This window comes from Nannobrachium achirus (assembly GCF_963921795.1).
Source record: "Nannobrachium achirus genome assembly, chromosome: 11".
Lineage (NCBI taxonomy): Eukaryota > Metazoa > Chordata > Actinopteri > Myctophiformes > Myctophidae > Nannobrachium > Nannobrachium achirus.
The window spans coordinates 36675287-36698617 of NC_137820.1; the positions used below are offsets into that span (position 1 = coordinate 36675287).

Genomic DNA, 23331 nt, shown 5'->3' on the forward strand with positions numbered 1-23331 from the left:
AAAAGTATTGAACATTGGAAATACTCCAGTAAAATAGCCTATACCTCAAAATTGTACAAAAAAGTACAGTACAGTAGTACTTGAGTAAATTGTATTAGTTACTTTACTGCAACCATGGAAAGATCCCACATAAATCTGAAGTAGGCTGCAGTCTAGGCTATTTCTGGTACTTTCAACGTGAAATGTATATTTTTGTATTTGTTGATTTATTTATGAGAACCCTGTGGTATTTTTAGAACAGCTTTGTTGTAGCACTGAGGCAATGTCTGAAATAAAGTATGTATGTGAATTTCTGTGAACAACCTACCCCCTCACTGAGGGGTATAAAATAAAGTCATTCTAAACTTTTATTTTGAAGGGTTGCTATAACCTTTATTTTGATGGAGGCAGTCTGCATTGATTTGGTCACATGACACAACAAACATGTCTGCGCCCTTATGAAGTTATCTGCTCGTTTGACACCTCTGCAATATCTTCAAATTTACGTCATATTTGGGCTTTTCGTGCGCTTGTATTTAGGCCGTGTGCAGTTATTTTGTAAGTATGTTTGTTGAGCATAAAATCAAATGTTGTGCCAAAATGTTTGCATTTTACTGCTGGAAACTGTTACTGAAACTTACTTGTCCGTGACACCCTCCTCCTCCTCTGTCAGACTAGACTTGAGAGATGGCGATGGGAACAGCACTGGTCTATGATGAGGAGATGACCAAATACAAACTGCTTTGGGTCGAGTAAGTTTACGTTTATTCTAATGAGGAGAGAGAACTCATACAGGATGCTAGATATAACCCTCCGCTGCACACTGTCCAGCGGAGAGTGAGGTTCTATATTACTATAGCCTTGGAAGTCTTAATATAAGGCTAAGGTACTATATAGGGCTACAGGATGCAGAATAAACAAGTGAAACAAGTGGACGTGATGCTATTTTTGAATGTAGATCGAGAATGTGAAGGTAAAGTACTTTATCTTCACGTCAAGTTGCAGCTCTATGGACAGGGACGCCATCTTGTGGAGCAACGCTGCTATTACAATGCAATTGGTGACCTCCCAAAATAATCATCAGATTGGGGACCTCCCAAAACAATTATAATTTAATTGAATTGGGACACCCCCTCCCCCCAATCCCCCAATAATCTATCATGTGAACTGGGAACCCTGACAAGCACTTAGGAGTTGCAGCATTACATTTATTTTAGTTTGACTCTGTTCCACAGATATTGTGAAAATGTGTGACCCCCCCCCCCCCCCCCCCCCCCCCAAAAAAAAAGAAACATTAAAAAACATGTAGGGTCACCCTGACCCGCAGTCTTATAGTCTTCAGTAGTCAAGCAGTAATAGAGCGATCGATGAATTGATGAACATCATTCTTCCCTCAGTCCGGCGTGTAAGATCGAGGTGCCTGAGCGACTGACCGTCAGTCATGAAGCCCTGGTTCACAGCGGTCTGGCAGAGCGCTGCGTCTCCACGTCAGTCCGTGAAGCAACCGACGAAGACATCCTACTGGTTCACAGGTCAGGCCTCCATTTGGTGCTGATACCAGGTGCATGTGGTCAGGCACGCGTGTATGTGCAGGCACACACGAACTGTGCATGGGTACATATACATATGCATGCATACTGGCGAGCACATAATGCGGACACGCACACACGTACATGCATGCATCATAATAATAATAACATACCATTTATTTAGAGGCAGCTCAAAGTTATATAGTACTCAAAGTCGCTTTAGAACAACAACTACTTTATTAAGAAAAAAATTAATTAAAAAGTTCAAAACTATAGAATTCGAGCGTAAGGCGGAGTTAGGGAGGAGTTTCGCTCCAGATGACGTATTTCCCGTCGCCATCCTCGAGGGACGTCACTTATAATAGTAAAAAAAAAAAACGTCACTTATAATAATAATAAGTGCACTACAACGTTTACACAACCTCCATGACGATCCTATTACTGTATGTATTGAGATAGATTGTTGTAGGCTACAACAGTTATCATCAAAATAAACCATATCAAAGTGTGCAGGACATTTCTCTCTCAAAATAACAACTTTTCTAGTGTTATTTCTTATCCTGGTAAACATCATGGGTCTGTCTGACAGACAGACAGCCTTGTTCATATTTTGTCTTTAAACAAAACTGTTTGCTCAATCTCATTGTAGGCTATATCCTATAATATATTTTTATGACAGATTTACTGGCCTCAACCTCCTGTAATGTGTATTAAAACTCTGCCACTTTACGCAGATCATCTGAGAGAGAACATTGTGGTCAAGCAAGGATCACTTTTTATTGAGAGAGAGAGAGGTGCGCTTTCTCTAATTATCCAACAGAAGAGAGAGAGAGAAATGCTCAAGTCTATAATATATTAAATAGAAATACATGTGTTATGCCACATTACAAAACCAAACCCGAGTGGCCCCGTAATTGTCTTGTCCAGTTCCGTCCCGTTCTGATTCCTTTTTTTTTTTTTTTTTTTTTGAGACCTGTGACATTGTCCTGAAATCCGTTTATTTCCGAGGTTCAGAGAGACCCGAGCATTTAGCTTATGATTAGGCTATTAAAAGTCCATGCGTGCCTCTGCCTTTCATGTGGTGAGGTCTACTCAATCTAACATACTGTCTTCAGCTGTGTGAACTGATTGACAGGCACTGTCAGAATTCAGAGCGGTGTAAACTTTATCATGTAATAATGTAGACTTATTATTGTCCAATGCTGCTGGTTGGTTGCCTAGGAATCTATAATATTAACATTGGAGGGAGAAAGGAATGCTTTTAGGCTATTTTCTATCTACAGAGGTAAGTCATCTTCCGTTTGTTTGTAATAGTTGTAGGCTAGAAAGAGAGAGAAAGAGAGAGAGAGAGAAATGGTCGAGTGAGCTCCACTTTGTATCGTGAGTAAGACGGGACCTGTGTTGCATTGCCAATTAAAATATAATCTCTTTAGGCCTAAGCCTATTTATTAAACCACAATCGAATGTTGTTTACTTGCATAATGGGGACACTTTTTTAAAGTGTAGGCTATTTTATATTTAGTCAATGGAAAATGTTTTTTTTTTTGGACTGGTCCCCCTCAGCAATGGCGCTGGTTTTGTAGGCCGATAACTCCAAATCGGCCTACAAAACGTCATACGCACGTTCCCCATAGAACTAAACAAGGGGAATTAGGTATGGGGGAAAAGTTGTGTTTTGAGTGTGTTTCTAAACGTGCCGAGGCTAGGGGCAGCTTTGATGTGTGCTGGGAGTGAGTTCCATGTGAACGGGCTGAGCTAGGTGTGTCTTGCTGTGCACCCTACAGCGAGGAGTACCTGGAGGCAGTGAAGAAAACCCCTTCTATGAGTCTGGAAGATCTGATGACCTTCACCCAGCAATATGGTGATGTCTACTTCCACCCGGTAAGTTCTGTTTTTAATGTGAATTTGTTAATTAGTTTTATTTTCCCCCTATTATGTACTCACCTTTTAAGTGCCCCACTGTATGTTATAGCCAATAATAATAATAATAATGGATTTTATTTATAGCCTAATGCACTTTACGTTGGGTAACTATGGGTCCTTTACGAAAATCTCAAAGTGCTACATTAAGCAATTGCATAAAAACGAATCATCACACCACTAAAAAGATCTAAGAAACTGCATTTTATCTGTTGTCTATGTTGTCTATGTCATTTATTATGCTTTTATTGCTTGCTTTTACTTCTGTTTAAGCTTATCTCTTTTTTTCTTTTTTTGCGTTGGTGATCAATTTTGTACAGTTTTATTGTTTTGATTGTTCTAGTTTCTTCATAAAAGCTTGTCATAACAACCTTGTTACGAAAGGTGATGTATGAATAAAGATGATTATCATTATTCAGTTTACTGACAGATAATACCCCCTTGTTTGTGGTTTGGCTCCAGAACATCTATCACTGTGCCAAGCTAGCCATAGGTGCCACACTGCAGCTGGTGGACAGTGTGATGACGGAGAAGGTGAAGAACGGTATGGCCCTGGTCAGGTGAGCTCCAAAAAGAAAACCCTGGAAAGTGGAAACAGAGTTAGAAAGCATGTGAAAATATCATCGTTGTCAGGTGGAAACCTTCTGTCCAAGACCGTTTGTTTTGTATTAATCATTTTAAAAATGAACTAAACTAGTGAACTAGTGAAACAGCTGATTTACAACGCCTCGCAGTGCGAGACGTTGTGAGCTTGTAGATCTGCTATTTTTGTCTAAAGTTCTCAGAATATGGATGCTAGGGTTCAAGTGGTTAATATAAAAAAAGGAGGAAAAAGTTTTCTATCACACAAAGATTTGGAGGACCCCCTGTAGTAACTCTGAGACCTAGGCGTCCCGGACCCCCTGTTGAAAACCCCTGTGTTAGACTGATGATAGGTTCTTGGTTTACCTATGATCTTAGATTAGTAGTATGTGTCTATGGATTTGATGTATTATCTTGTGATGTCCTTGCTTACTGTAAATCGCCCTGGATTAAGAGTGTCTGCTAAATGCCTAAAATGCAAAGTGTTTGACCGGTTAATGAGAGAGTGAATCCAACAGTGTTCATTTTACTCTCTTACATCTCTTCTTTGTCATTGTTCATAGACCTCCCGGACACCATAGTCAGCGCAGTGCAGCCAACGGCTTCTGTGTGTTTAATAATGTGGCCATAGCTGCTCGCTATGCCAAGAAGAACTATGGCGTCAAAAGGTAATACGATTATTATTGCTAGGTTTGTTTGCAACATGTGTTGGTTGCATTACACTGAAGCAACAATATTACAACCTTTACAATAGTTTACAACCATTTTAGTTAAAGGAATGTTTCACTTTTAAATAAAATAAACCAGGCCCGAGTTTAGATTTTGGACATTGTTCCCAGATTGATCCCGATCTCAAATAACCATTTAAAGAGGCCGATATACAGTAGTAACTTGGCAGATGTATGAATTGTTGTGCATGTCAGGGAATAATGAAATCAAAAAGCTTCATTTAAATATGCTTCCAGTGACCTCTGGAGAATGGTTGCATCTTTTTCATGTGTTTGTTTTTGTTCCCACAGGGTGTTGATAGTTGATTGGGACGTGCATCACGGCCAGGGGGTGCAGTACTGCTTTGAGGATGACCCAAGGTGAGGTTGACCTTGTGCTATGGCATTGTTTCCCAAACCGTGGGTCGGGACCCATTTGTGGGTCACGGGACAATTTTTATGGGTCACGACTCAAGTAAAAATACCTTTTTCTTTTCCTACAAAAAATAAAATGTATTTTGACTGCCAAGGCCCGAGTTTCCCGAGTTTTTCCCAATGTCTCTGACTGCCCAGGCCCAAGTTTAGACTAATTCGATTTGATTAGAAACAATCCAAAATCGTTTGCCACCAGCAGGTCGACCTTTGTAAAACACATTTTTGGAACAAATCTTGCATGCAGTGTCCGATTGCCGTCAAAGGCCCAAGAAGACATGGCACCCTTTTCACATTGACCAGGAGGCCACAATAACCTACCTGACCTGGCGGAGATCTGTGCTCAGAAGAGCACTGCTTCTAGTTTGTTGATGAAATTGTCAATATATTTAGTCTGAGTTTTAGTCATCATGTCTTATTTTTTTTTTAGTTTTCGTAATTAGGGCTGTCACGATGATGACATTTTACATGACGATTAATTGTCACTCAAATAATTGCGATTAACGATTGAATTGTGTATCTGTCGTTGACGTTTGGCTTGTAGGCTTTGAAGTTGCACATGGCAGATATGACACATAACCTAAATATACAAAGAAAGGACTGACATATTTGACAACTTTATACTTAAAAAAAGAACATTGATGGTGGAAATAGCCGATCTACAAGCTCACAACGTGTTGTGAGCTTGTAGATCTGCTAGTTCCACTGTTTTTGAAAATGTTTGAAAATATATGAAAACCTTTCAACATGGAAACGATTATGACGATTATGCAATAATTGTGACAGCCCTATTCGTCATAGTTTTATTCGATGAAATGAACACTGATATTCATCCTGTATGTGTGCATCATGCCAGTGTTCTCTACTTCTCCTGGCACCGCTATGAGCACCAGAGCTTCTGGCCCAACCTCCGGGAGTCAGACTACGACAGCGTGGGAAAAGACAAGGGGGCCGGATTCAACATCAACGTGCCATGGAACAAGGTCATTCACATCTGCTAATTTTCTTTTCCTTTCGGCTGTTCCCTACAGGGAATCGCCACAGTGAATCCTCTTCCTCCTCTTCTTTCACACCAACTAACTCCATGTCCTATTTCACTACATCCATACATCTTCCTCTAGGCCTCCTGCCTGGCAGTTCCAACCTCTGAATCCTTCTAACGATATACTCACTATCCCTCTGGCCTCTCTTGCTTTATCTCCAAAACATCTGACATGCTGCCGTCCCTCTGATGTACTTGTTGCGACCGTCAGGTCGCAGTTACTATCAAAACCTCCACCGGCTGTCAGTATGACAGTCAGTTAGTACTTCACGTCACGTCACGTCACGTCACGTCACACTTTTGCCCTACTCATAACTCCGCCACCGTTGGCCCTATCCATGCCAAACGTTGCACACACACACACTCCTTGGCTCCCAAACCACAACCTCCACCCCTCATTTCTCACATGGCCCTCTTCTAGCGCCACCATGAGGCCGATTCTTGCAAAACACATTTCCCATATTCCCTCCTGATTGGCTACCATTGCCTTCTAAAGTTTGTGTATGCGACCTGGCGGTCGCGTATCTCCCGGTTTAGGGACTCTTACTGGTAATAATTGCATAGGATTTGATGTGATGCAAAGGAAAACTAAAAGATGACTATACATTGGTTGTATCTTTGGATGCACTGTAAAGGGCGTGGCCTCTCTTTAATGCTTGTTTAGGTGGGGATGGAGAACAGTGACTACCTGGCAGTCTTCTTTCATGTCCTCCTTCCTGCTGCGTATGAGGTGAGTTGTTCTTCCATATCGTCATTGTCGGGTGGAAACCTTGTATGTCCAAAAGTGTTCGTTTTGTATTTATCATTTAAAAAATGAACTAAACTAGTGTGTGCTTGTAGATCGGCTGTTTTCACTAGTTTTGTGTGACGGCCTTGTATGATGAAGCAGGGCTTTACTTAGCGAAAAAACATACACATTTTAAACTTGGAGATACAAGGTTTCTGCCCGACAGTGACGATATTTGTGTATGCATTTTGATTGATTGAATAATTTATTAGTCACGGGTGACTCAGAAGCACTTGCGGATTGGGCAAGCACAGATCATGTTCTACTTGGCCCAAGGTCGTGCACTTTCCTGAAAAGTAAATTGTACATAATAAATAATGTAAGGTAGAAATTGCGCTTGTAGAACAAATTAATATTACATCCAATCAATAACTGCCGAGTGGTGACAGACACTTTGAGAAAAAAACAAAACAGAATGAGTGTAACTGCTAATTATAAAAAAGGTAGCATTGTCTTCATGAATAGCCAGTAATATTTAATGAAGACAGAATACACTTGCCCATCGGGCAACCTGAAAGCAAACTCCACTTTTTATCCCAAGCGTTTTACTTACTTGCCACGGGCAGTTGGGCAACCGTTAGTGTTAACCCCTGAGTCAGAATTGCAAACCGCACGTGGTACAGTAAAGCCCTTTGCACACAGGACAGTTGTGTTTTTTTTTTCTTTTCCTTTGCTGCATGAATAAAACACATTGGATTTGGTGTGCAATGCTGTGCGGAATCGGCGCTGCGGATCCCAAAAGGATTCATAAAAGGAGTGATGAGATTTTTACCGCATGCGACAAGACGCACGAATCGAACTGGGTTCGATCGAGAAAAAAACGCACAGCCGCAGCCACTCGTCACACGGCTAATTCGGATCCGGTGTGCATGAGGTCGTAGAGAATCCTTGTTTTCTTTTTAAAAAATTAAATTGTCCGTTTTCTCCGTGCGGATAAACGCGCCTGTGTGCAAAGGGCTTTAGACATTAAAGCTAAAAGGATAGCACATGTCATAATGCTTGCAGATTAACCACGTAGTAGGCTCTATACTGTATATTTCATCAAGTGACAAATGTAAAAAAAACGTTGTCAACTTGTAGAACGGCTACATTGTTTTGTCTTTTCAACTAAATTGTTGTGATTTTACTTCCAGTTTTGTCCCGACTTGGTCCTGGTGTGTGCTGGGTTTGATTCTGCCATTGGTGACCCAGAGGTGAGCTGCTTGATATTGTTTACTAGACGGTACAATGCAGGGGTTCTCAACCTGTGGGTCGGTACCCCCAGGGTGTTCCCCAAATGTTCCCCAAAAATGTCCTCCACAAGTCAGCATAGCAATGACCCCTGGATCAGAGCCTTGTACCTGAGTATGAAAACCGGCACATCTTCCACGTATCTCTGTCACGCCTGGCACTGTGGTTCTATGGGTTTGTCTGTGGTTCTACGGGTTTGTCGCTCTGACATCATGCTCTGATGTCACTGTGATGTCAGGGGAACCACTCTTAACAGAACGGGTTTGCCGCTCTGACATCACGCTCAGGCTTGATGTCCCTTTTATGCCCATATTGGACTTGTGGAATTGTGCAGCTCCAAGGCACTAAGGGGTCCTGGCGTGATGCCCTCCAATTTGCTTTGGCAAAGGACATGCGGTGGCAAGACCCCTGCATGATAGTCAACAATGTGATGTCAGAACATGCCCATATATGGGTATTACCAAATATGGGCATTCCCAATTATGCCCTTAATATTGATGACATCAGGACCGGGATCTCCATATATGGGTAACTGGCCCGATATACATCACTGGCCGACATGCGACCTCGAGGTTGCATGTCGCCCTGAGGCGTCTTACTGGTCTGAATGTATACAGTTGAGTACACGGTACCTGATGACTGAAAAGACTGTGTATTGTTGCGACCGTAGGTCGCATTTACTTATTTTACTACCAAAACCTCCACAGGCTGTCTGTCAGTGAGTGAGTCAGTCAGTCAGTCCGTCACACTTTTGCCCTGCTCATATCTCCACAACCGTTGCCCCCATCCATGCCAAATTTTGCACACACACTCCTTGACTGCCAAACTACAACCTCCAAGGACCCCCGGAGCCCCAGGGACCCCCAGGTCCCTGGGGGACCCCCAGATGTAAAAAATGACCAAATGTGCTCACACGTCACACGTCACACTTTTTCCCTGCTTATATCTCCGCACCCGTTGACCCGATCCATGCCAGATTTTACACACACACTCCTTGCCTGCCAAACTACAACCTCCAAGGACCCCCGGAGCCCCAGGGACCCCCAGGTCCCTGGGGGACCCCCAGATGTAAAAAATGACCAAATGTGCAAAAATGACCAAATGACCACCCCAACGGGGCTGCTCACGGGGAATTCCCGGGGACCACCAACTCCTGGTGCTCCAGAACGGATGCAAAAGTGGTGGCGCCCCCAGTGGAGGACCCCCTGCCACTGCAGCGCACATAAAATGCCGTAACTCGGGCTAGGAGCGTCCGGGAGAGCCGGGGCCGGTACCTATTCGTCCGCCAAGGCAACGCGGAGACCACACCCCTCATTTCTCACATGGACCTATTCTAGCGCCACCTTCAGGCCGATTTTTAAAACACATTTTTGGACACTGCTCCTACAGTTTTTGCCCTAAAATCACGAATATCACTACACAGCATGTCTACACTCATGTCATCAACATGGATCAGGAAGATTTTGGAAAAACAAATTTTTGCCCTATTTGTGGAGATAAGCCACCTACGGTCGCTTATCTCCCGATTAGGGAGTCTTACTGGTACTGCTGTTCTTAGGGTCTCATGAGTGCCACCCCAGACATCTTCGCCCACCTCACCCACCTGCTGATGAACCTGGCAGGAGGCAAACTGTGTGCTGTTCTAGAGGTCAGTGTTGTTATTAATAACTTTCACCCTGGTGACCCTACTTTAGGCATGTCATTGTAGGCAAAGATATTATTTCCAGAATTGTCCACAAACAAAACACAATAGTGACGATAGCACATCTACAAGCCTGCCATCTTGGAGATTAGCTATTCTTTGCTATTGATCGTGTGAGTGGTTGGTCACGCCGCTGGGAAAATGACTTGCATCTTCCGAAACTAAAGAGGAAACATCCTATAATCCATTCTGTTACATGCTCTAAAGCAGCGGTCTTTAATCGGGGGTACGGGACCCCTAAGGGGTCCTCAGAGTTACTACAGGGATGCTGCCAAATCTTTGTGTGATTGGATATCTTTTTAACATTAACCACTTGAACCCTATCGAGTGAAAAAATGACTACCAAGGTAATCAAAAAAGTCAACCAACGAATTTGTTTCTTGCAAAGGGTTGCCCCGCTGATCAATATTAAATCTCGAAAGTCACTAGGAGGTGCTCTTATTGGGCCCCTCATTGATTACGGGGTCCTTGTCTGGTATCGCGATGCCCCAGCTGCCTTAAAGTTAAAGCTCCAAACAGCCCAGAACAAACTAATTAGGGTTGTGCTTGGTCTTCCACCTCAGACCCACCTTACCGATCATCACCACGAAAGCGTGGGGTGGCTCAAAGTAGCTGACAGAGTACAGCATCTTGCAATGGGCCTGGTGTACAAGATTCACTACACCTCCAAGATACCATGTACCTGGCAAACTACTTCTTAAAGGTCAAGGATGTTCACGATCACAACACCAGAGGCAGCTTGACTAATCATCATCAATGTAGATTTAACACTAAACAAGGCGCTAACTCGTTCTCCTGCTATACCATCAACATGTGGAACGCCCTTCCACAAGCCTTAAAGGAGAGCAAATCCCTAGCCTCCTTCAAAATTGGTATGAAAAGTCACCTTCAGACAGCTGCTACCCGTGACTTGTAAATAGTCTAAGCCCCCATGTCCCCCCCCCCCCTTTTTTCCCTTTTTTTCTGCCTTTGTATTTGATATTATGCTTATGAAACTGATATTATCCTAGATAAAGTAATATGTTCTATCCGTCTGTCTTTCAATGTTATATGAGATACTTAAAGTGTGGTTCCTGTGGAAATAAGCCTCAGCTTTCTAGGATCTCCTTTTAGTTGACCCTGTACCAGTGATTTGTACTGTCATGAAACTGTACTTTTTTTCTATTGCAAACTTCTAATAAATTCTTCAATCAATCAAAAAATCATCCCTATTCTGTGGAGAACTGAAAAAAAATTATACAAAATAAAATAAATAGCAGATCTACTAGCTCACAACAGTTTTTGGTAAAGAGGTTTAGTGTAGAGGGAAAAAGGATCAGACCAAGTACAGAGTGAAAGCTTAGGTTTTCCTAAGTATTGATGGTTTAAGTGGTTAAATGTCTGAAATATACATGAACATGAATTAAATCTATGAAAAAGTTTAATCTGCAACACAGTTTTATACAATATGTAGTGAAGGGTCCTTGCTCTCTCTGCTAAGTGGGTCAACAACGTTGAAGACCAGTGCTCTAAAGCCGACACGTTCTGTGGAAAGAGCGCCCTCTAGCGTAATCACCAAAAGCCAGGGTTTGAGCAGACATTGATCACTGTCAATGGCGGTGAAGTGCTGGATTCAGGGGCGTCACAAGGGGGGGAAAATGGGACTGAATTACTAGGGACCAAGGTGGAGACTAATTATTTTATACTTTTGCTATTGAAAAAGAGCAGATATACAAGCTCACAGCGCGGCACCGAGTGCCGCGCTGCGAGCTTGTTGATCTGCTATTTTTTGAAAAGTCGTGAAAATGTTTGCAAATCTTTGAATGCTTCTGGGTGTCCCTGGAAATAAACATTTTGAGATGGGAGTCCGTGGCCAAATACATATCATTTTGGGGGTCCTTCACATGAAAAGGTTTGGGCACCACTGACATAGAAACATATGTTTTTTTTTTTTTAAACCTTAGAAGGATTTGAAATATTCCAAAATAGCAGATCTACAAGCTCGCAGCACGGCACTCGGCCCCACCTATGAGATTGTATATCTGCTATTTTTGGATGGATCCTTTTACCCAGGGCCCAGAATTTGGTGCGACACCCCTGGCTGGATTTGACATGGCATAGATGTACTTCAATGGCAGTCATACACTTTATTGTCTGGCTGTGTTTCCAGGGTGGTTACAACCTGACGTCTCTGGCTCAGTCTGTGTGTCAGACTGTTCAGACGTTGCTTGGAGACCCCTGCCCTCCACCCAGAGAGCTGCCTGGTCCCTGCAAAAGGTCATCTATGGGCTGTCCCATCACATTTAAATACGTGTTTTATTTTAATGTGCTGGGCCTGGAGCTACAATTTGCTGATTGGGAAATGACTATACTTTCTTTGCTTATCTACTTCAGTGCTGTGGAGTCCATACACTGTGTGCGGTCAGCCCACAAGCAGTACTGGTCCTGTTTCAGTCACGCAGGTATGATATTCACCATTGTATAAAATAGAAGTCTGCACACTGTAACTTTGCAAGCTCCCGGGCAAGGCTTTATTATAGATTAACATTTCGACACTAGAAGACTCTGTGTCGAAACGTTAATCTTCAATAAAGCTTTGACTGGGAACTTGCAAAGTTACAGTGTGTGGACTTCTATTTTGTGTCTTGCATTATCTGCTATTGGTCCTGCACATAGTTTTGGAATATTGATCAGTTTTAGTAGTTCTTTTTGGCCATTGATTTCATCTTAGTGTTCGTTTTATGAGTGGATAGTGTCAGTAGTTTGTTTTAGGAACTTGATTGCTTTTAGTTTGTCTAGTTTTATGTTTTTAAGTATTTTGAGGAAAGCCTCGATTTATAGAAGCTGAAAAGAGCCGGATGAAAGAATGCATGATATCAAATGATGATTGATGATCCAGTGGTTCCCAAACCTTCTAGCTGTAGACCCAAAAGAGAGATTAGACATTTGCCCAGGACCCGAACTAGTGAAAATAGCAGATGTCAGCTCACAACGCTCAAAACATATATATATTTTATTATTATTGAAGTTATCATTATTTTTATTGTATTTATGGAAATACTTTTTTAAATGTATTTTTTTAATTGATGAAAAAACTGTTTGAAAAGTGTTTTTTTAATTGATGAAAAGTCTTTTTAGCTGTTTAAACTTTTTATAATGTTTAGATTTATTTTGAAAAATTGCCTCCGTGCCCCAGTGATGCGTCCCGAGTCCCGACCCACTGTCTATGAAACAGTGTTTTAAAGCTTTCATGTCTTTGGTTGTTTTCAGCTGACCCACCGGTCTCTGAGCACAGCACTACTAAGCGCCTTAAGGCAGAAGAACAGCAGCCAACCGGGGGAGGAGAGCACGGTGGAGAGCTGCAGCAGGAGGAGGTGAAAGTTTACTTTAGTTTATCTGATCAACTCACAGTAGCAAGCATACATTTATACAAGTCATACGTCCACAAAAACAGTAGCACTGGGGCGCCTGGTGGCCTACTGGTCTAAGCGCATACCATATAGGCATTGATGCCTGGCGGCGTTGCCGGTTCGATTCCCGATCCGGACGACCTTTGCCGCATGTCTCTCCCCATCTCTCCCCCCGTTTCCTGTCAGTCTACTGTACTATCCAATAAAGGCATAAAAGCCCAAAAACAAATCTTAAAAAAAAAAAAAAAAAACAGTAGCACTGTTTGAGGTGTTCAAAAGGAATAGGCTGAAGCTATAAAGCTTATGAATGCCTATCCTACATGTTCATGGTTTAAGATGCAGTAATATGTTATAGAGGTGTTCAAATTTACCATATAAAGAGAAAGTAAATATAAAGAAACTGTATTTACAAGCCCAAATACATCAGCATAATAGCAAATCAAAGAATGCCTGTCCTACATATTCATGGTTTAACTTTAAGATACAGTAATATGTTATAAGAGTATACAAGTTCACCATAAAAAGATAATGAAAACGAGCACAGGTCTCCACCAGGCCACACAAATCGGCCTGTTATAGCGCCACCATGAGGCTGATTTAAAAAATGTGGGGCAGAGGTTCTGAATTAGCATCCAGGGAGTGTGTGTGCTCAGTTTGGCAGCGATCGGGCCAACGGCGCCGGAGATTAGCTGGTAACAACCAGGCCACACAAATCGGCCTGTTATAGCGCCACCATGAGGCTGATTTGAAAAATGTGGGGCAGAGGTTCTAGATTGGCATCCAGGGAGTGTGTGTGCTCAGTTTGGCAGCGATCGGGCCAACGGTGACTGAGATTAGCTGCTCACAAACTGCGAGGACGCACGGACGCACGCACGGACGGACGGACGGACGGACGCACGGACGGACGCACGGACGGACGGACGGACGGAGGGGAAAACATACTCTCCCTCAGCCTTCGGCTGGTGGAGACAATAAAATAACATGTAAATGAAAACCCAAATACATCAGCAATAGCAGATCAAAGCATTTTTCCCCTCCATTTTAGGGATCTAAAATCCTTATGAAGCTGTTGCTATTAATACATATATAATAAGCATATGCAATTTGACTGTTATACTGTTATAGAGTAACCTGACTGTGACGAAAGAGGAGGAGGAGGTGGTGGTGTGGGCAGAGCCTCCCCTCCGCCCCACCCCTCCCTTCCACACAGCCGTGGTTCTCCCCGGCGGGGAGGCGCCTCCAGACGGATGTCAGCCCTTCACGCCACAGCAGACCCCCAGTCCAGCCGTTCTCCTCAGACTCCGGTACGAGAGCTACGGCGGAAGATGGCTTCTGTCATAATTTTTAATTCCTAACAGTTTTCAGAAGAAAAAGAAAAATATATATATATTGTCGTTGTCGGGTGGAAACCTTGTACAGTATGTCCAAAACCATTCGTTTTATCATTTAAGAAGATTTACTAAACTAGATCTGCTGTTTTTCACTACTTTTGTGCGACAGCCTTAACTGATGAAGCAGGCCTTTACTTCGCGAAAAAAAAACGTACTAATTTGAAACTTGGAGATACAAGGTTTCTGCCCGACAGTGACGATATACAGTACATTCAAAGATTCTTTTTTTTATTTTTTTATTCTCAAATATTTCTGTTCCATGGTGTCATTTGCATTCGATACACTGATTATTGTTTTCTCCACAAAAAGGGAGAATTTCTCCGAGGGGTCAGGCGGTGAGGACGCTCTCACAACCCTTTGTGCTCTCGTCGACCTCATAGAGGAAATGGGAAAAAACAAGGTACAGTGAGCACCTCGTTTTTCATTATCATCATCATCGTCATAATCATTTATTTAACTCACGACCATGTTCACATGGTATGAAGCACAGCTCCATAAATACAGTATACAATACATTACAATATTCATGCAGACGTAGCAAAAGGCATGGCATGCGTTATTTGAACAGAGGAAGGAACGCTTTTCAGAAAAGCACCCAATTCACAAATAGCCTTTGGCTTATCAGATTGCAGTACTAAAATCAATTTCAACATAGATGGGTGAGTTATATAATACTTTGGCAGGTATTTTGGTCAAAAAATTCACAATGCTTGCACTCAAAACAGAACGTACGTAGAATCATCCCCAACTCATTTGTCGTTACATCAATTGCATAACCTCTGGCTTAGGGGTGGGCGATAGGGTGATAAATATCGTTGAGACGATACACTTTCTCCAGGATATTGCTTTTTAGAGATATCGTATGTATCGTGATACAATGAGCCTTAAACAATCCTGTTCATTGAGTTGTTAATACAGAGATTCATTGCAGAATTCATTTAAACCTACATTTTGGTCTTAGTTCTCAAACTTTAAAATGTCAAGGTCTCCCCTTAACTCTGACAGTATACAAACGAAACCAATTTGGTTTCGTTTGTATACTGTCAGAGTTACATACTTGTAAGGGTCAATTTAGTCCCTGGACCCCACTTTGAGGACCGCTGGTCTAAATGCTCGGTTACTATTTTTTCTTTTAGTTTTTGTTACCTTTGGCTTGTACAAAAACTGTGGTTTTTGTACAGGTTTTTTGGTTGTGGTGGTTGTAGTGTTAAGTAACTTGAAAGTTAACCATAAAAAATCTTGATCTTGATACCGCTTGGAAAAATATTGTGTTATTGTATTCTTCCATATCGCCCACGCCTACTCTGGCTTCTTTCTAGCCCTATAGCCCTTCTTTGTGTGAGATAAAAGACCAACGCGTGCTGCTGTGACCAACATTTCTCGACAAATCACTGTCATTTTTTACTGTCAGATTGGTAACGGCCTGGCGCTGGTCGGCGACGTCTCCACGGCCATGAGGTGTGCCGTTCAGCAGGCTGTGATGACTTCACCCACCAACCGGTACAACATCCTAAATTCTTCACTGTCAGGCAGCCTATACCTTTAACCCATTTAGGCCTGAACACAATATGACGCAATATTTTATGCTTTAAATATAAAAAAATAGCAGATATACAAGCTCACAGCGCGGCACTGAGTGCCGCGCTGCGAGCTTGTAGATCTGCTATTTTTGAAAAATCGTGAAAATTCGAATTTTGACCCGATTCTATAAGTGTCTTTTGAATCCTTCTAAGATTTTTGGAAAAAATCTAAGTTTCTATGTCAGCAATCTGGCCAGCCATCGTCAAAGAAAAGGTCCTTTTTACTTAACTGGAGCTCAGTTAGTCTGTTCTTGAGATACTACTATGTCAGTGGTTCTCAAACCTTTTCATGTGAAGGACCCCCAAACTGATATTTATTTGACCACGGACCCCCATCTCAAAATATCTAGTTCCAGGGACCACCCAGAAGCAAAATTTGAGTTACAACCGTTCGCTTTGAAAATACATATATTCAAAGATTTGCACACATTTTCACGACTTTTTCAAAAATAGCAGATCTACAAGCTCGCAGCGCGGCACTCGGTGCCGTGCTGTGAGCTTGTATATCTGCTATTTTTTCACTGGTTAAAGCAGTCAATAATTCTAGGCCTAAATGGGTTAAAGATGGGTCACCCCTTTTGGGATTCTTGTGCTATATACAGTATGTACAGTATAACGCTGTTGTCCTGTTGTCGGGTAGAAACCTTGTATGTCCAAAACCTTCCTTTTTTGTATTATTTTTAAAAGATTTTAAATAGTTAGAATAGCCGATCTACAAGCACACGATGCGAGGTGTTGTACAGTATGCATGTATATCTGCTATTTTCACTACTTTTGTGTGGCACTTTTGTATGATGAAGTAGGGTTTAATTTACTAAAGAAAAAAATGCCTAAAAGCCAAACCAAAATGTAATTTCTATTCATAATGTGCCATAATGTTCAAAGACAGAAATGAAACAAAATCATTTATTGCTATTATTTGAGGGAGAATTAATCATTGAGTAAAATGTCATAATCGCAAAAGCGCTAGTGATGGGGGTAATTGAGCGTTTGCTCTAACACAGGGTTTTGTTGGTGTGTGTTGGAGATGGAGTGGTCCCAGATCATTTGACTCATGATGGGTGAGTTTTGGCTCCTGAGCATTTATTTTTTTATGTTTCATTATTATGGGAATGGATCCTCCCTCAGTGAACATTATAACAGTAATAGAATAAATCATGAATGACATGAATTAGTGACTGTTCTCTTTTCAAAATGTTCCTGCAGGAAAGCCATACTGGTGCATATCGGTGCTAAGGAGTCTGAGGGTCAGAAATCCAAATATCATTTTCCGGTGCATCTGAAGAAGGTACAGTGGAGATAAACAATCACACCAGCGAAGGGTGTGTGTGTGTGTGTGTGTGTGTGTGTGTGTGTGTGTGTGTGTGTGTGTGTGTGTGTGTGTGTGTGTGTGTGTGTGTGTGTGTGTGTGTGTGTGTGTGTGTGTGTGTGTGTGTGTGTGTGTGTGTGTGTGTGTGTGTGTGTGTGTGTGTGTGTGTGTGTGTGTGTGTGTGCGTGCGTGCCAGTGGTCATTTTGTGTGCAAATATGTATGTAGTTTTAGTCAGCCTTTTGAATAACATTTAATTTAGTTTTAGTCATATTTTAGTGATCTGAAATGTTTTAGTCGACTAAATATCCAGTTGATTTTGTTGTTAAAAATATATTTAGGCAGGCCTTGATGGCGTAGTAATGCCTGAATTTACTCTTTTAGTTCTACTGGATCTCTTCTCCACTAGTCCCTCCCTAACATTTTAGTCTAGTTTTTATTCATCGACGAAATTGTCAACATATTTAGTCTCAGTTTTAGTAGACGTTTTTATGTCATATTCGTCTGTGAAAAACATAGTCAACAGACATTTTCCGTCATAGTTCTAGTCGGCGAAATGAACTGTGCGTGCGCGTGTGTGTGCTCTTCCCCAGGGCTGCGGTGACGTAGCAGCGTTCATGCAGGCGGTGCTAGGCCTCCTCCTGCCCCTAGCCTATGAGTACGACCCCAGCCTGGTCGTGTTGGCGCTGATGCCACACAGCGGCGCAGCCCACCACGCCTGGCTCCAACTCACCGGCCTGCTGCAGGGCCTGGCGCACGGGCACACACTGGTGCTGATGCAGGTGAGCTTTTACTATGGTGAAAGAAATGCAAATGCCCCTCTTTCCATGCCATACCTGAAGGCAGCATTCAATAGAACTGCCTTGTCCAAACTCTCCTGAACTTGAATCTTATGTTGAAAGAATTGCCCTCTCTGTGTAGAAATCCATGCTGTATGCCAAATCTCCGGTATTGACTTGATGATGCTTAGTTCAGTGTGGTATAAAGCAGCGAAAATAGCAGACCCCTAAGCTCGCGACCTCTAAGCTTGCGTTCCGTCTGCCATTTTATATATATTTCCACCAAAAGGCCCTCATTACGTAGAATGTTCCATTTCACAGGTTTTCAACATAATTGTATAATTGTAAAAAAGTATTTTGAAAATGGCAGATCTACAAGCTCACAATGCGTCACGATAGCGTCTATTTTCAAATGGCCGAAATGTTTATAGGGCTGAAGTGGTTACTGTATGTTTTGTAATAATAATAAAAATCTGCAAAGTAACTAGTAACTCAAATTTCCAAATCATTGTAGTGGAGTAAAAGTACAATATTTGCTCTTGTGATGTAGTAGAGTAGTAAAGGTATAGACATTTTAAAATACTCCAGTAAAGTAAAAATAATACCTCAAAATTGTACCAAGTACAGCTCTTGAGTAAATGTACTTACACTTACACTTTACTTTAAACCACTGCATAGATCATACTTCAGCCAGTATAAACCTAGTACAAGAAAAGGTCTTTACAAAGAGCACACCAGTGTCTTTGTCTCTTCCCATTAGAAATGGAAGCCTTCTTCTCACCTCATGTTCACAACAACATACTTTCCTGGCCTGGCTTTACATTGGCCAACAATGGCTGTGTAACCAAGTACACCCCAAGTTCAGGCTTTTACGGAGTAGAATAGGGTTTAAAGTTTCAGAAGTATCAGAAGTAGCCCTGCGGCCTAATCACCCGACTACAACCAACCAAACATAAAATGACTTGTCTTTTAGTTCTACTGGATCTCTTCCCCATTAGTCCCTCTCTAACATTTTCGTCTAGTTTTATTTGTCTACGAAATTGTCAATATATTTAGTCATAGTTTTAGTCATCATAGCTTAGTTTTTATTTACTTTTTGTTTTGTTTTCGTCAGCGAAAAAGGGTAGTCGACGAACATTATTTTCGTTTTAGTGTTTAGTCTGCGAAATTAACTCTGGTGTGCGCATTCTTTCCAGGAGTCTGAGAAGGCGTTGGTAAGCTCCACGGCCTCTTCTCTCCGGGGAAACCCTGCTCCTTCCCTGGGGCCTCTGGGGGCCCGTTTGCCAGAGGACGTGGCGTCCCTGGAGAGACTCAGACAGAGAGCACAGCAGGACTGGAAACTGTTGCGGACCACAGACGACACAGGAGACGTGAGGACCGGATCAACCTCGGATGAGCGCCGTTAGCATTTCTTGGGAACTCACTAATGATGTAATTCAACAGCAGTGGCATTGTGCAAAACTAACTCGACGTAAAAATGTTGCTCGGAAAGAGGCGCACAGTGATTGTTGTTCCCTTGACAGCAGTGCCAGTTAGAGATGCTCCGATTGCGATTTTTGGGGCCGATACCGATCACCGATCAACTGGAATCAGTATCTGCCGATACCGATATTCCCGATTACAGCGTCAAATCCATAAATTCTTCAATTTATTGCAGCATTTACAGTATATATTTAATGATTCTTCTTACAAAACATTGACAATGTATATTAAGTATTGCAGGCTGAGGTGCTTTAGTATCCAATTCAACTTTTAGGAGTTGAAGCTGAGGTTACATTCAGTCCCACAGATAAATATTGTGAAAATAGCTGATCTAGCTTGTATACCGATACAACCGATACTGATCAAAGCCGATAGAGGCATTATCGGCCGATCGATCAATCGGCACATCTCTTTTTTGTTTCCTACATTTTGTTTTTAATTATTATTTCAAAACATTTTCAAAACATTCCTAAAAAAAGCTAATTTTTCATGATGGAGAAAGAAAATGCAAGTCATTTCATTAATAAATAAAAGAAAAATCAAAGAAATTCCATAAATTAAAAAAAAACATCTAAAAAGGAGAGAAAACTTGTATTTTGATATAATGTTGTTTCAGAATTATTTTTATACAGTTTTGTAATTGTTTTGCCTATAACATTTAATTGAGTCCAAATTGTGCATTTCTGCAAATTACATTGTAATATTCACTGTGTGTATTTTTAACAAAAATTATGTTTTGGTATTGTCACTTGGGTAATACTATGACTATACAATAGTTATTGTCTTAATGATTCTCTATCACAAAGGCTGACGGTTCAAGTCATCTGGAAAACAGATTGGGGAGATTAAAGGATCAACCGCAACCCTATTGTCCCTATTTTTTGGCATGACATAATAGGCAATAAATAGAGGAACGCTTGGCAAAAATACAAACATTTGGTGAACAGCATAATTCATTCAACATGTGAGCTTGTAAATTGGCTATTTTTGTTATTTGATAATTATGGTTTAAGTGGCTTATGTGGACCTGCTTCAGGGCAACTCTTCTGCTGTGCCCAGATTTCCCTGGTGCCCACCATGTTTTGGTGCCCATGCCACTCTTCTGGTTTGGCCAACAGGAGATAACAGTAGTTCTGTTTTCTTTCTTTTTTAGTTTTCTTTTTTTTTTTTAATGATGAATCCTGCATGAATGCAAGTCAAGATATAGGCTACTATAACATATGATGTTAATCTTTATAGTAAGCTCTTAAAAGTTATTATAGTATCTTCACACAACAATAGCCATTACCTATTGCTTTGGTTGTTGATGGCTCACTTGCAAGCAGTCTTAATTTTGTCACTAAAACTAACGAAAAATGTTTGGCTACCTTTTTTCACTGACAAACGAAACGAAAACTAAGCCATCTTTACTAAGATTATATTTATTGTCAACAAATAAAAACTAGACTAAAATGTTAGGGAGAGACAAGTGGGGAAGAGTAGAAGTCATTTTATATTTGCTGGATGTTTTGGATACAATAAGCTAGTAGATCGGCTATATTTTCAGCATGCAACCAAGTGTAAAATCAGCCACTTTAATGCCACCAATCAAGGCCTGCCAAGACACATTTTTGCTGACAAAATCAACTGTAGCTTTAGTCATCTAAAATGTTAAGATGCCAAAAATATGACTAAAACGAAATGTTTTTTTATTCAAAAGGCTATGATTAAAAAATACATCAAAAATTGCTGTCAAAATGAACGCTGCTTGCGCCTTGCGAGCATCTTATCATAATGTCTCCCACCATGCATGACCATGATGCCCTATCCCTCATCCAGCCATGGACTGGCGCTGTGGGGTGAATGAATCAAACCATGACTGTGAGTCATTCAGCCCTACATGGGATTTATGGCTCTTTGAAGTGAGCCGGATCTCTGGGATCCGTTCCTTTCTAGAGCCGTTCAAAAGAGTGGCTCATAGTTAGACTACTCTGTAGATTTTGATTATAATGACAAATAACTTCAACACTATATACATTTATTTAGGACATATATAGGTACATACCTGCCATATAGGCTATAGGTAGGCCTACCTACCTGCCATTTGAAAATAACGCTACGCATTGTGAGATTGTAGATCTGCTATTTTCAAATGTGTGTGTGTTTTTTTTTTTTTTACATTTATTCATTGGAAAACCTGCGAAACAGGACATTCTGCATAAGGAGTACTTTATTGGTACTTTAATTACATTTTGATACCAATACATTTTTACTGTAGGCCTACATTTACTCAAGTAGACTACATTAACATTCCAAACTTCTACTTGTGGGTGGTAGAGTATTTCCACATTGCACTGCGCAGTATTGATCCTTTTACTTAAGTAATTAATGAATTTATTTTAGTAGTCTACTTTCTCCATCACTGTTCATCATTAGAAAGGAACGGCTCCCTATACTGCGAACCGGATCCCGTCGTTCATTTCAAGAGAGCCGTTCAAACTACTCGATTCGTTCGCTAACGTCCCACCTTTAAGTACGAGTACAGATGCTAAACGAGACGACCTTCCTTCTCCTCCCTGTCTGTCTATTGTTACAGCTGTTGTTTGTTCTGGTCAGCGGATAGGGATCTCATTCGCAGGTGTCTGGATGTAAACCAGAGGGGGGACTGAGATTTGCACAAAGCCCCTCGCAGCAGCCAGGACCGGACGACCAGGCAGGATACACAACTCTAGCGGACAGACCCCAGACCAGACTAGACAACTCAACAATGTCTGGGACTCATCCGAGCAGATCTGGCACCTCATCGCAGTCTGCAAAGATGAAAAAGGACGAATCTTTCCTCGGGAAATTAGGAGGGACTCTGGCGCGCAAGAAAAAGTCTAAAGAAGGTAAAACTTGGGTCTGATCTGATGGTCTCTCCTGTCTCCTCTCTCTCTCCCTCTGCGTCTGCAAGGCGTCAGCCCTCTGCTCTGCTACTGTCCATGGTGCTGCAATCTCATGATTTTTTTAAACCCCCTAAGATATAGCCTATAGAGTAGGCTATTGCGTAGTTTTTTGAGCTAGGTTATTTTTCGATAGATATCAATCTCGATCTGTTAAGGCTAGCCAATAGCATGGGAGAGCGAAAACGTCTTTAATTGAATGGTTGCGGCAGATGACAATGGTTTAATCAATGAATTGGTTCAGTGGTTCCCAAAGGGGTCCTTGAGGGAGTTCCAGGGGGTCCTCAGCTAAATGATAGGAACCAAATGAACCCTTATGGGTCTGTAAGGTAAAAAAAAACGGGTCATATTTGTACAGGCCTATATATCTGAGTTTTAATTTAACATTGATCTTACAATAGATAGAAATTAGGCTACATAAAATGGGGGGGTCCGTATTATAATGCATGTCAAACTGGGGGTCCTTGAAATTAAAATGGTTGAGAATCACTGATAGAGCCGCAAAACAAAAGTCTTCTCTCATGGGGGTCTTCTCTCAAGATATTTTCAAATGGGGGTCCGCTGGATAATCG

At 41.6% G+C, this 23331-nt stretch overlaps 2 protein-coding genes across 3 annotated transcripts in view; both read left to right on the forward strand.

Moving 5' to 3' along the window:
* The first annotated feature begins 418 nt into the window (after positions 1-418).
* Positions 419-20693, forward strand: hdac10 (histone deacetylase 10). Of its 2 annotated transcripts, none has more exons than XM_080736735.1 (21): positions 419-537; positions 653-731; positions 1377-1511; positions 3293-3389; positions 3891-3988; positions 4574-4678; positions 5030-5098; positions 6006-6132; positions 6856-6921; positions 8112-8171; positions 9767-9856; positions 12060-12166; positions 12284-12351; positions 13160-13263; positions 14425-14603; positions 15000-15090; positions 16102-16190; positions 17275-17331; positions 17477-17558; positions 18171-18359; positions 19553-20693. In XM_080736735.1, exons 2-21 carry the CDS (start codon positions 667-669, stop codon positions 19760-19762), a joined length of 2088 nt encoding a protein of 695 aa, XP_080592861.1. In that variant the 5' UTR covers positions 419-537; positions 653-666; the 3' UTR covers positions 19763-20693. The 2 variants fall into 2 exon arrangements, with proteins under 2 accessions (XP_080592861.1, XP_080592862.1); XM_080736736.1 differs by having other exon boundaries at positions 443-537; positions 658-731.
* Positions 20694-22584: 1891 nt separating this feature from the next.
* Positions 22585-23331, forward strand: part of parvb (parvin, beta) — a gene marked incomplete at both ends in the record, with an annotated part of 22806 nt that continues 22059 nt past the window's right edge. Inside the window, one exon of the mRNA XM_080737320.1 lies at positions 22585-22705. Coding sequence (XP_080593446.1) covers positions 22585-22705 — 121 coding nt within the window. The remainder of the gene's footprint in view (positions 22706-23331) is intronic.